General features: G+C 38.8%; 1 protein-coding gene across 5 annotated transcripts in view; it reads right to left on the bottom strand.

The window, feature by feature from the left end:
• Nucleotides 1–12,589, bottom strand: part of a2m1 (alpha-2-macroglobulin 1) — a 60,009-nt gene that overhangs the window by 31,757 nt on the left and 15,663 nt on the right. Inside the window, exons 15-25 of one of the 5 annotated variants that reach the window (XM_088078513.1) lie at nt 11,645–11,794; nt 10,534–10,776; nt 9,716–9,803; nt 9,470–9,635; nt 7,615–7,840; nt 6,805–6,931; nt 4,359–4,480; nt 3,011–3,062; nt 1,511–1,594; nt 1,189–1,365; nt 447–528 (exon numbers count right to left, since the gene is read on the bottom strand). In XM_088078513.1, coding sequence (XP_087934639.1) covers nt 447–528; nt 1,189–1,365; nt 1,511–1,594; nt 3,011–3,062; nt 4,359–4,480; nt 6,805–6,931; nt 7,615–7,840; nt 9,470–9,635; nt 9,716–9,803; nt 10,534–10,776; nt 11,645–11,794 — 1,517 coding nt within the window. Of the gene's footprint in view, nt 1–446; nt 529–1,188; nt 1,366–1,510; nt 1,595–3,010; nt 3,063–4,358; nt 4,481–6,804; nt 6,932–7,614; nt 7,841–9,277; nt 9,423–9,469; nt 9,636–9,715; nt 9,804–10,533; nt 10,777–11,644; nt 11,795–12,589 lie in introns of all 5 variants that reach the window. The other 4 variants (XM_088078514.1, XM_042486317.2, XM_042486318.2 and 1 more) reach the window with 4 other exon arrangements.

Below are 12,589 nucleotides of genomic sequence, written 5' to 3'. Positions count from 1 at the left end.
TCACAAATTTCTAAACATTTGAATCCTGAGCAAACTGGTGTCATTTCTTTAAGAAACATTGGGAAAACGGCAATTTTTTAATATTTTTAGAAAGTTATGTTTTTATAAGCTAGGGTAAAATGTCAAGAAGACTTTTTAGAATCATCACAATTAAATATTTAAAATATTTTACAGAGTTATTACAATCTTTTACATTTTTCAGGTAGTTTTCCTGCTTTTTTTGTTCTGTTTTGTTCTTTCCCATGTTTTTGGTTTGTATGTTCATTTTGGATTTTTCAGGTAATTTTCTTGTACTTTTTACTAATTTTTTGCTTATATCTAAGTCATTTCTTCCGAAGCTGCTTATTTCCTTCTGCATGTATTTGAAGGAAATCATGCCAATTAGCCCAGGTTTTAAAGGGTTAACTGCATTTGCTCATTAATGTCGCTGATGCGAGTTTACTGACCAGGTGTTTCCAGACTCGTCGTTCTTCCCAAAGGCGCTGTAGGAGCCGTCATCATGTTTGTAGGTGAGCTCCCTCTGATATCCTGCAGCACACAGACAGACACGAAGAAAAACGTCACATTTACACAATAATGTCCCTCTGCAGACACACAGACGGACACACAGACGGACACACAGACGGACAGACAGACGGACAGACAGACAGACAGACAGAAGACTGCGCGGGGGGGGCCTCGCCGATGAACGCCTGTTCTTTCACATATCGGTGAGACGATGAAATGCAATCCCTGAAGGCTGGTTTAAATAATAGATCCAAGAGAACGAAGGCGGATCAGACGTCAGAACACTGCACAGCAATTTACACCACTATGAGACAAGATCTGAAAACTTGGGAAAGTTATCCCTGCAAAGATCATTTTGTCTTTCATTGAGATGACCGTGAGCTAAAAAAAATGAAAATATGGCTTTCGTGTCACACAGTGATTAACGCTTTGAAATCTGAGCAAGTCGGCTTGATTTCTTTCAAAAACACGTTAAGAAGCAGGCGAGCAACTTAACAAGAAATACCCCGAAAATGAGCACGAAAAAGTTACTGGACATTTTTGTCCATATATCGAATATACATATCGAATAACTATTTTTCCATCATTTTCTTGTCACCCTAAAATGACAACCCTAAAGCCCAACCTTAAAATGAATCTACATTTTTTTCCGACTCTCACAGACGAGACGGGACGACTCACCGCTCTCCAGGAAGCGCGTCGCTCTGTCCTGGATGTCCTCCGTCAGCTGTCCCGTGCTTTTCAGGTAGTTGAGGATGAAGATGTTGGGCGCAAACAGCACCATGTTCTGCTCCCCGCAGCCGTACGGCATGGCCAGGAGCTTGTCCAGGTTCTTCATGGCCCGGCCCATCAGGTCACCTGCAGGAGGAGAAACACGAGGCGGAGATACAACACTGCACTGAACTGACAGCGTTTTATTTTGATTTATTTTCACAAGCCAGAAAATAAATAAAAAAAAAATGAAATAAAGAGGACAGTATTAGCTGATCGTCGCGTCACTGACCGAGCACAGAGACAGTCGCCCTGGCTGATCCAGCCACAAACATCTCGGGCATCAGAAGAGAGATTTTCTTCTCCACGGGCGCCTCTGACAACACAGAGAGCAGAGGAGGCAACACATAAATGATCCATAAAGAGTTCAAAGAAACAGCTTGACATTTTAGAAAATAAGCGTGTTCTCTTTCTTGAGTTAAAAATGAAGATCGATACCTCCCTCATGTGTGTACGGCAGATGAGACTACAGCCAGCAGCTGGTTAGCTCAGGATATAAACCCCATAAAACTACAGCTTAGCATTATTTTATTCATGTGCAGCTGAAATAATATCAAATCCTATCCAAATATATTTATAAATAATGACCAAAGTGCTGTACATCAGTAAATAGATTAACAAATACAATAGCAATAAAAATAAATAGCATAAATATCACAAGAGGATAAAAGAAGAAGAACTTTTTTTTTGAAAACTGTCGAAATCTCATACGTAATAAAATTATAATTCATGAGTTTCAGAGGGGAGGACACGACCAGGTTAGATGTTTCCGAATGTTTTCAGTCTTTACGCAAAGATATAAATTCTCCTGGCAACCAAAAAGCAGCCGTTATTATCCTTTTATTCTGATGGAAACCGACGACAGTCATAGTGAAACAGGTCTCCATGACAGAAGAACGTGTTGATCGAGCGCTCCAGTTTTCGCTCTATTCTGACGAAAAGGGTCGAGCTTCGATCGACCTTTGACCCAGACAAAATGAGTCAGGAAACTAAACACTAAAATTACAACAAAAGAATGTCTTAATATGTATATATATTTATATACACCTAAATCACAACACACCTGAACTAATTCAAAGATATGGACATATATATGAACACTTCATTACACCTCAAATAAAAAGTACACAAAGTGGTTTCACAACAATCATGTTGGCAGATATGTGGAAACACAGAGGTAAACCACACACACATTTTTTTGGGGGGGGGGGGTCGCCACAAGTTACACGGATTCGGGGAAGATATGAATACTAACATATATTTTTTTAAAAGTTATTTTTTGGGCTTTATGTGGAGCATTCACTCCACCAGCTGAGCTACCCGGCACCCTGTGCATGCTGAGATTAAAAATCCTAGATATGAAATACCAAAGGAATGCAAAGTTAAGTTTAACCAAAATATTATTGATTACAAGCACAAAAAACAATAAGAAGGAGCTGAGACAAGACTGAAGCCTCTACTGCAAACAAAAAAGGTTAGAAATCATAAGAGATATTTATACCACGGGAAAAAAATGACATGCCAGCTGAGACTGAGATGTTTTTGATGCCAAATGGAGGAAACGGATGATCTATAACTCAGTGGAAAAAACATTTGGACTATTGGATGTATGAACTTACAGAGACTGGAAACAAACACGCCCCTCACAAAACACAATAAACATTAAAGTAAAAAACAAAAGACGGCCTTTGACCCCGGAGCTTTGATACAAAGGTCTTCTGTGAACGCTCACCTGTTGGACAGAGCAGCGCGTTGTGACTGACCATCTGTGGGGTTCCTTCAGCCTTTTGGGGAGACAGACAGAAGAGCGTCAATAAAACGCAACGTAACAAGCCTCACTAAGCATCGTGTGTCATATTTCTGAGCTCCACTGTGGTTAGTTAGTAATTACTGAGCCACATTGCTGCGCTGGATTTTCCTTCATTACTAGCCGGCTTTTCATAAACCCTAAAATTGCACAAATTGAAATTGTGAATACAAAATATGTCGGATGGAAACATGTTCAATTTCGAAAAAGCTTCTGATCATCGCAAGAAAGTTTTTGCATGAGGTGGTTTTCAGGCGATTCGAAAAAGCCATATTTCGCAAAACTGCAATGGAAACATTTTTTTCACTTTTGTAGATCATATGGTGTGAAATGCTGAGTCACGGTAATGCGACTTTAAGGATGTCAACCACTAATAAACCATAGAAGAAGAGAAAGAACAACAAAGTCACATGACATTATACGAAGCGTGGCTCTGTATGTGTGGATCTTCTTAACTCTTAAATGAGACAAAGAAATTACGGCGATATCCGTTTGGCTTTAACGAGTATCTGCAATAGAAATACACCTGCCAATGTTTTGAACATCCATCGCCATGGTTACTGGAATGATATCGCAAAAGGAAATTCGCATAACATCACTCAGTGGAAACGCAGTTGGTTTTTTTTTTATCGAACTTTAGAAAATAGCACTTTTCACATATCTGTCACGGAAACCCAGCTACAGTGAACAGAGTCACATGTCCACCATCCAGCTGCCCCAAAGAGCCACTACAGCATCAATAGTGGATTACTCCGCAGCTGAAAATAGTCCCCAACAAATGCACTATTCTGCCCTCTTTGAGTAAAACTACAGCTGTTTAAAGAGGTTTTTTTTAAAAAACAATAAAATTATATTTAAATGTCCTCTAATGTCATGTAAGGAAATAAAATACCTCACCCCTCATCTTACTGATGATTTGAGTGATGGAAACTTCATGCTCAGGCTAATATGTTGATTCGTAGGTTCAGTATGTGTTATTATTCAGAGCCCTCTGTGCACGCATGAAAACAGTCACACGTTATAAAAACTATTCTGATTCTTTTGTGAAATGTGATTTATTTATTTGAAACTTTGACTAATATAAGTTAACAGAGCAGACCGGTTGGATGTTTAAAGTTATTCCCAGTTTTCATAGAAAAAAACAGCGTCCTTCATAAACAAAAACAAAAACAGCTACCTTCCTCCTGACACTTTTATTCGTCTTCGCCATTAAGTATTCAGGCGAGTCACCTTTGTGCTCGTCTGATCGGTGTCGTGTTTGACCGTCACTGACCTCCACCAGCAGGGTGCGGACCACAGTGTCGATGCGGCCCATGTCGGGGACGGTGGCCACCTCGTTGCCGCAGAGCGTGTCAGTCTTCAGGGCCTCTGCGCTGACCTTCAGATTCACCTGACCTGCATGGACACATAACACAGTCTTTACCTGAGAGCCGGGCTGTATTGATTAGCGCTCGCACTCCCTGTCACGCTGTCACATTTTGTGTACGGAGGCAAAACAGCTGCCTGTCTGCTTTTCAGTCCAACTCATTATCCTCCATCCCTCCTCCCTGTTTTCCTTCCTCCCCCTGTTTCCCATCTCTTTCGCCCTCATTAATCCCTATTTGTTGCCTTATTATACCGCTCCATCTCCCACCCCCTCCCTTTCTTCCTTCACAGCCCACAATCCTTCACACGGAGGACAAGTACAGATCACCCCCCGAGGGAGAGGTTTCTGAGTGTTTCGTCAGAGATACTACCTGACTTGTTAGTACAAGTGATTGTCAGCATTCCTCTAAGGGGGAGTTAGAGGAGCGCAATTTGACATTCATCAGAGCCTCGTCTCCATCCGTGCTGATGGAGGCTGATAGAAATGCTCTGCTTTCAGGCCAGGCAGCGTTACAACAACAGCCCCCCCGTCTTTGCTTCCAGCGGTGCAGACGCAACAGCTGTCAGTGCCCTTAATGCAGATTAATTAGCCTGCTCTGTCTCATCTGTGTCACCCAGAGTGGAAGTTTGGCGTCGGACGGAACAAACAACATCAGTATTTAATTATGAAGATGTGAAGACTGCGTTAGATTATTAGCGACACCAATAACAGTCACTTGGAAATGTTCTTTGTCGTAATGAGGAGGCAGGGGGAGCGGAGCCGGGGGCGGGCTGACGCCGTTCGAGACGAGCTTCACTCAGTTTTTGAGGAATATTAACAGATTTTTGTTTTGACTCCAGAGATGATAACAATCAATGGACGATTGATTGATCTGTCCTTAAGAACTTAATAGAAAACGTGAGATTTAATCGATTATACTAGAGGCTATAAAATGCTGTCAAAAATATATGCAAAGTGTTTTTGTCAGCTGAGGAAAAAAATGTTTGGTATTGTTTGAAACGGAGCTAAGTTTTTTTTTCCCTTTTCTACAAAAAAACGATTAACTGCCAATTTTACCAATTAATCAATTAACAAGTGTTAACAATTGCAATCCTTAACTGAATCTAATCTGATCTAATCAAACCTGATATTTTGCATGGATTTTAACTCTTTGAAACATGAGCAAATAAGCTTGATTTCCTTACAAGACTTGAGAGGAAGGCAATGAGCATATTTTTATGATTAAAAAAACAAAAACAAACTGGAAATGACTTGAAAAAAAGTGCTTAAAAATAATAAAAATTCTGTAGCATAATTTTAAACATATAATTATGATAATTATAAATATGTTTTCTGTATATTTTCCTTAGCTTATTTTTAATAATATTAATATTCACTATTTTTATTCTTCCTTCATGTTAATTGTTTTGCACCAAAACACCAAATCACATTCCTCGTATATGTGAATGTACTTAGCAATGACACCAGATTCTGATATTTTAAGGCAACGAATGACAAAATTCCCAATATTAGATATTATCTCCAGTATAACTGTTTTGTTATTTTCTAACATTTTTTTTCTAAAACAATATCCTGAAATCTTAAAGTCCTTGAAAACACATTTTCTCAATCAGCTTTTCGAGTTATGGTTTTTGCAAATGCAAAACTGTTTTGGTTATTTTCATAAGAATTTTACGTTTTTTTTCTTACTGGTTTAAAGTGGGCAGAGGTCATTTTTGTTTTGATAGCAGCTACATAAATAAAGTTATTATTACTATTTTATTCTTGTTCATGTTCACCTCTCCAGTCAGAATTACCGCCTGGAGGTTGTCAGCCTCCAAAAACTTCGAGCTGCACTTAAAGTTTATATCACGATGTCAGTGTGAAGCTGACCTTTGACCTTTTCATACTTAGCGAATAAATTCACCAGTTACAGCCAATATAACATGTTCTGTGAGGTCACAGTGACCTTTGACCACCAAATTTGAATCAGTTCGTTCAGGTCATCCCTCGATGTTTGACCCCTAAAATCGAATCTGTTTATCGTTGTGTCCATGTGGACGTTTGTGCCAAATCTAAAGAAATTCTCAAGGTGTTCTTGGGATATCACGTTAACAAGAATAAGGCGTACATAACGACCTCCTGACGGATGGACATACGGACATCCGAAAAACATAGTGCCTCCAGCCACGACTATCATCGGCACAGAGGCATAAAAATTTAGATCCATCAACAGAAATCCAAAGAACATTTACACAATAAATCCGTTATCCATGTAAATGTGACTAGCTATGATTGCAATTAAATTTAAAAAAATAAAAGCATGTTTCTGAGTCAAACAGAATTCAGGGTGGTAATATTTCTGTCGTCATACCTAACGCAGTTGGAGTCACAATCCATGAGAAGGTCCTGCTCTCCTCCCCGCACAAACACACACTGTACTGGCAGCCATCACAGTTTCTGAAGGTGTACTGGTCTGAGTCAGCCAGCGTGATCTTCACCTGCAGACACAATTAAAAACACACGTGCCCTCACAAATTTCAATATTTGAAATATATGAAACACTTAAGCAAAGAGATGTAAATGAAAATGTAACTTTAATGTTTTTTACCCATGAACTATACCCCAAGAGACCTTAAACACGGAGTCTGATGTCATGTATTGCTCTGTTAGTTGCAAAAATTCACAATATGAGACGAGATTAAAAGACACATTTGCTTTCTTGTTTCTCAACACCGAAGTTGCCTCCCTGGCGACCTGAAGGTGCAAAACTATCCCCTCTTTGTCTCCGCACTGTCCCTCTCTCTGTCTCAGTCCAAATCCTCCTCCTCCTCCTTCTCCTCCTCCTCCTCATTATCATCATCATCATCATCATCATCATCACCCTCCTGAATATAACTAACTATCTGACCTGCTGAACGTGAGCTATCCCAGTTATGAAATGATACTGTGAGACCCGCTCCTCTCTGTTATTGTATCTTTGTGTCCCGCCGCCACATTTTCTTCACTGCTTCTCAGTCAAATAACTCTCGAAAAGCTCCTCGAAAAGAAATTCAAACCTGTTCAGAAAACTTTGAGTTTTTTGAATTTCAGACAAAAAAAAAACAAAAACTCACTGTGTGAAGGCGTTCATACTTGTGAAACCATTTCAATAAATTCCTTCTGTAAGACTCAAAATACTTACCATGATGCATTTGGAGAGATAGTTGAAGACGGTGGCTTTGAGTGTGAACACCTCCCCTCGGATGACAGAGTACGGCAACGTGAGACTGACGAAGAACGGCTGGAAGGCGGTCAGCCCAGTGTTGGGCGACACGCCGAAGCCCACAGAGGAGACGCAGAAAGCTCCGGCCGCCCACTTAGTGATGGTGTCAGGGACGGTTTTCTCCACGTTCACCGACCCGCTGTCTCTGAACAAACACGGGCGAGAGGCAAATGAAAAAGTTCATGTCATGTGGAGTTACTTTAACCCTTAGGGCCTGAATCAATATGACACACACTCATATCAAAATCAAGCTTTAAAAATTATTACACATAACTATCATTTTCTACTTTTGAGTTAATTTTCTCACCAACACCAGTCCTTATCATTTGTAGCAGGTTTTTGTCATGATGCCACTATTTTTTTTAGATATTATTAAAAAAGAATTATTTTCAATATACTACATGCAAACTACTTTTTTGATAATCACAGTCCGGGATGTGTCAATGATTAGCAGCAACATTGATCGTGACAGTGCACATAGTAGAAATAGCATGTATTTTCTCCATATGCCAAATATAGTAAAAATGAAACAGGAAAACAGTAAAAATGACAAAGTCCAAGGCAAAAGCCCAGAATGACACCCAGAAATAATACAATGCATGTTTTTATACTTTGATGGCTGTGGGATCAAAAATTAGTTTCCATTGAGCATTTTTGCACTTAACAACATGAATGTAACAATTTATTTTCCACAGTGTATTTTAGACTTATTCTAGGAAATATTAAACAAAAACACACAATCTTGCCAAAGTGTGCCATATGCATGAACACAGCCAAAATTATTTAAAAAAAAAGAAGAATGAAAAGCGCATAAAATGCACCAAACAGCCCTTAAGGGTTAAAGGTTTATGAGTAAAATTATGTATCTGTTTAGCAAATGGAGAACATCAGCACGCTAACATGCTCACAATGTCGAGCTGCTGGTGTCGAGCAAGCGTACGTGTGTATAATGTGTGTGTGATGAATACAATTTATAAAATATTTTGATCTGCTGTTGTTTCGGCTTTTTCCTTTCATTATATAGGACAGCTTAAGCGGAAAAGAGATAAAGAGAGGGCATGACAAAGAGCTGCAGGTTGGAACCGAATCCAGCAATCACACACGTACGTGGGTCTACCCGGTGAGCAACTGCTTTTTGGGCCACGGGGGATTTTTTTCGCTGCAATAATGTGAATTACCACTGGGAAAAACTTCCTGCAAGGCTGAGCGGCTTTCCTGGTGGTCTGGGTTAGCGGTGTCACAGAGACAGCTGCAGACACATTCTGTTAGTAGCATATGTGAGATGCAGTATGTATATAAACAGCAGGGGCAGCCTAGAGGCAGAGTGGATTTGACAAGATAAGCACATTGGAAGCAAAAAACGTCTAATCTAAATGGTTAATTGGAGAAAAAACACAAATCTACAATTTAACAGATAATTAGTTGAAGTTTTGAAATAAATAACAAATGACATAAAGAAACAACATTCTTGTGAAAACACACTTTCTATGTTCAAAATGTACAAATGTCTGAAAATATGAGGGAAAAAAAAAAGGGGATGGTATTCGACCCTTTTTTTTGGTAATATATATGTTATTATTACCCCACAGAAACAAGGTCCCAGATCCAGGTCTCAGGGAAGAACGTCCGCACGGTCTCTTTCTTCTCCTCCTCTTTGCCTTTCATGAAACCACCTGAACTCTGTGGCATCATGTTGAAGGCCATGGGCACCGGGGAGTCTAGGGCATCTAGAAACACATTGATATAAAAAGTCCAATTACACAAGTAAACTTACCCAACAGAAACCAGCTCCCAGATCCAGGTCTCAGGGAAGTATGTTCTAATAGTCTCCTTGGTTTTTCCAGACCATGGTTCTTCGTCACTGGAGACAAAAGCGATGCCTACAGGCATATCAGAATAATCTCCTGCTTTCAATGGAGACCCAAACCCCTTTAAGACTTCTAGTTGACATGATATCAGAGTATAATTATTCTGAGGTCCAAAGAAACAGACAACAACATTGGTAAACTCTAAAACATACCAGAATCATAGTAAAGCTCATAGTTTCTTTCAAGGCAGTTATAAGGTTTTTTCACATCCGAGTTGGTCACAATTTTGATTCCAATTTCCTAAAATGGAGAGAGAGACATGATTAAACCCAATTAAAGATTGCAAAGTTGTATACTGTTTATGTTTGGGTCACTGCTGATGAACACACGGGATACAGCACAAGACTATTATATTTTTCAAGTAAATTGTTATAAATGAAAACTGAATTACCCAGATAGATATAACTGTAAACAAAAATCCTTTTTGTAACACTTTCTATAAGGACCACGTCTATAATGCATTATAAAGGCATTCGTAGTGAATTATAAGGCATTCATAATGTTTCATGACGAGGTTGAATAATGGATTACATGCAAAGTATTCTGGTACATGGTAGCGTAATTACAAATACATCAAAGTGTACCTAACTTTACTTAAAACGCACAATGATAACTTATGATGCTGCATGGACTGTTATAGCACACTATGAGCTGATTGTTGATGTGTGTATAGATGAGTACTGGTAGTAATTATGCATTATAAGCCCCATCAGCCAACCTTCAGTTTATAACTAGTCAAGAGACACTTGATACTTATAAATCAATACAAGTCACATCTATAATGTTTAATGACTGTTGATACCAGAAAGCATTATGTGTTTATGAGTGTAGTCATAAAGCACTTTGAATGCATTATAAATCACTATGAATGACTTCATAATGTATTATAGACGTGGTCTTCAGAGAAACTCTAAATATATACTAAATATTATACAATCAATGTCAATATTCGAAATAACTGAATTTCTACTTTAAAGATGCTGTAGACATCATTCTTCTGATTGGTCGGTCCATAGTAGAGTGAGCGCTTTGCTCGACCAGCTGCCTCCACATCGGCCGCGAGCTCCTGTTCTGGTTCCAGTTCCGGTTCTACTTCTGGTTCTGGTTCTGGTTCGGGCTCTGGCATCGGCACTGAGAAGCAGGGATACGGCTCAAAGTCTTCAACCTCATAGCTGTATCCTGACAGCTTCTGTAAAGGCAGCTGGCTGTACACCTGCACGAAAACACACACGAACACGAGCCTGGGTAAGTCATCAGTATTGGCAGGAGGTACAGAAACTTCACCCTTCAAATAACTATATGAACTTCAGTTACTCACTATATGTTACTCTGAATTTGCCAAGGTAATGCAGTTTTTCTGGCATGCCTCTCCAGTGAAGAAACCGATAACGAAAACAGCTCTTGCTGAATTGAAGTCATAGAGGTCCACATCCAATTACAAACTCTCACAGAACGAATGCAGTATCCAAGTCTCGTTTATCCAGTTAATGCTGAAATACTTCCCAAACAGAGTACCCTTTCCTACAGGGAACTGAACTCTATCGACAGTCTATTGACTAGGCTACATCTCATGTTTCAATCGAGGAAAAGTTATAGCACGATTGACGTGGTTATGGTTTTAACGCTCAGCCTTAACATGACTGGATGAATAAGACTCGGATAATTCTGCACAAGTTGTCTGAGAGTATGTAAATGATGCTGTATTTAATTTTATGACTTCAATTAATCCAGACTTTTCTCCGTTTTCTCATCAAAATAAACACAAGACAAAAAAAAGACTAAGACTAACCTCTTCTTATTTATTTTATTTGTAATTTAAATTTGTATCTATCGGTTTTTGCCTGCCAACTATTGTTGTACTGTCTGGTTTTCAACAGTAAATAACAATAAAACTAATAACTTAAACTGAAAATAAAATTAAATAATTAATAAAAAAAAGATGAGCTTATCATTATCATGACTTGATCTCGTCCAAATTCTACCGATTTTGACTTTACCCATTAAATTAAGTAAAAGGTTGGTGAGGATTTGTTATATGCACAAACGTTAACGTGTTGTAAGCGTTGAGGCTTATGTCATACAGAGTCGACTGTGAGTTCCTGCTCCGGCTGCAGCAGGAGGATGCTCTGGTCGATGGCTCTGACGGAGCACATGGAGCCTGGATGAGCCTGGAGACTGAGCGTCGTCTTCTCTGCTGGAAGCTGCTGCAGAGAGGAGAACTTCAGGGACACCTGCGCAAGAGACACCGAGGTGGACGGTCATTAGTTTCAGAGCTGACTGGAAGATATCAGGTCAAAAATACAGACTTAAACTAATTTAAAATTCTTATATTATTATATCAGGGTTCCTGCCGCTTAAGGCAACGTAGATTTAAGACTTTTTTGGACTTTTTTTAATGTCACATGGAATTAAGTGCAAGACTTATTTTGTGATAACCAGTATTACAGGACAATTTTTTTGGCCCAAATGCTTATTTTAACTTAAAACATGACTTTTTTGTCGCTTGAGAAAGTTTGATATTCTACTTCAAATGTTGAAAAAACAACCCTTTTTAGAGAGGAATATAGAGAATACAATGAACATATTATATTATCATAAACATATCCATTTGGTCTACCAACAGAAGCGGCAAATATCTGGCTTTTCTGGCCTGTTTTCGGAGCGATTTTGTGTTTCTCAATTTGCATGTGAGATTTCACTGCTTGGATTTCCATCAAGACAAGTGTAAGAAAAGGAATCATTAAATTATTTAAACAACAACAACAACAACAACAAAAGAAAAGATTTTACTATGCAGAAAAAATGCCCCTTCCCTTGTCTGAGCATTTTAAGACTTTTGAAAGATTAATTGATGTCAATCTATTTTTTTCATTTTATTTTATTTTTATTTAACCTTTATTTTAACAGGGAAGGGGACACAAAGGGAATTTGATACCAATTAAGGCCTTTTTTCTAAATTAATGAATTCAATGCCTTTTAAGACTTTTTAAGGATTTGCAGGAAACCCTGTGTATGTCAGAACAGCA

Source organism: Plectropomus leopardus, chromosome 6, assembly GCF_026936395.1.
Source record: "Plectropomus leopardus strain MGB_pleo_1.0 chromosome 6, ASM2693639v1, whole genome shotgun sequence".
Taxonomy (NCBI): domain Eukaryota; kingdom Metazoa; phylum Chordata; class Actinopteri; order Perciformes; family Serranidae; genus Plectropomus; species Plectropomus leopardus.
This window is presented reverse-complemented; position numbering and strand designations above follow the sequence as displayed.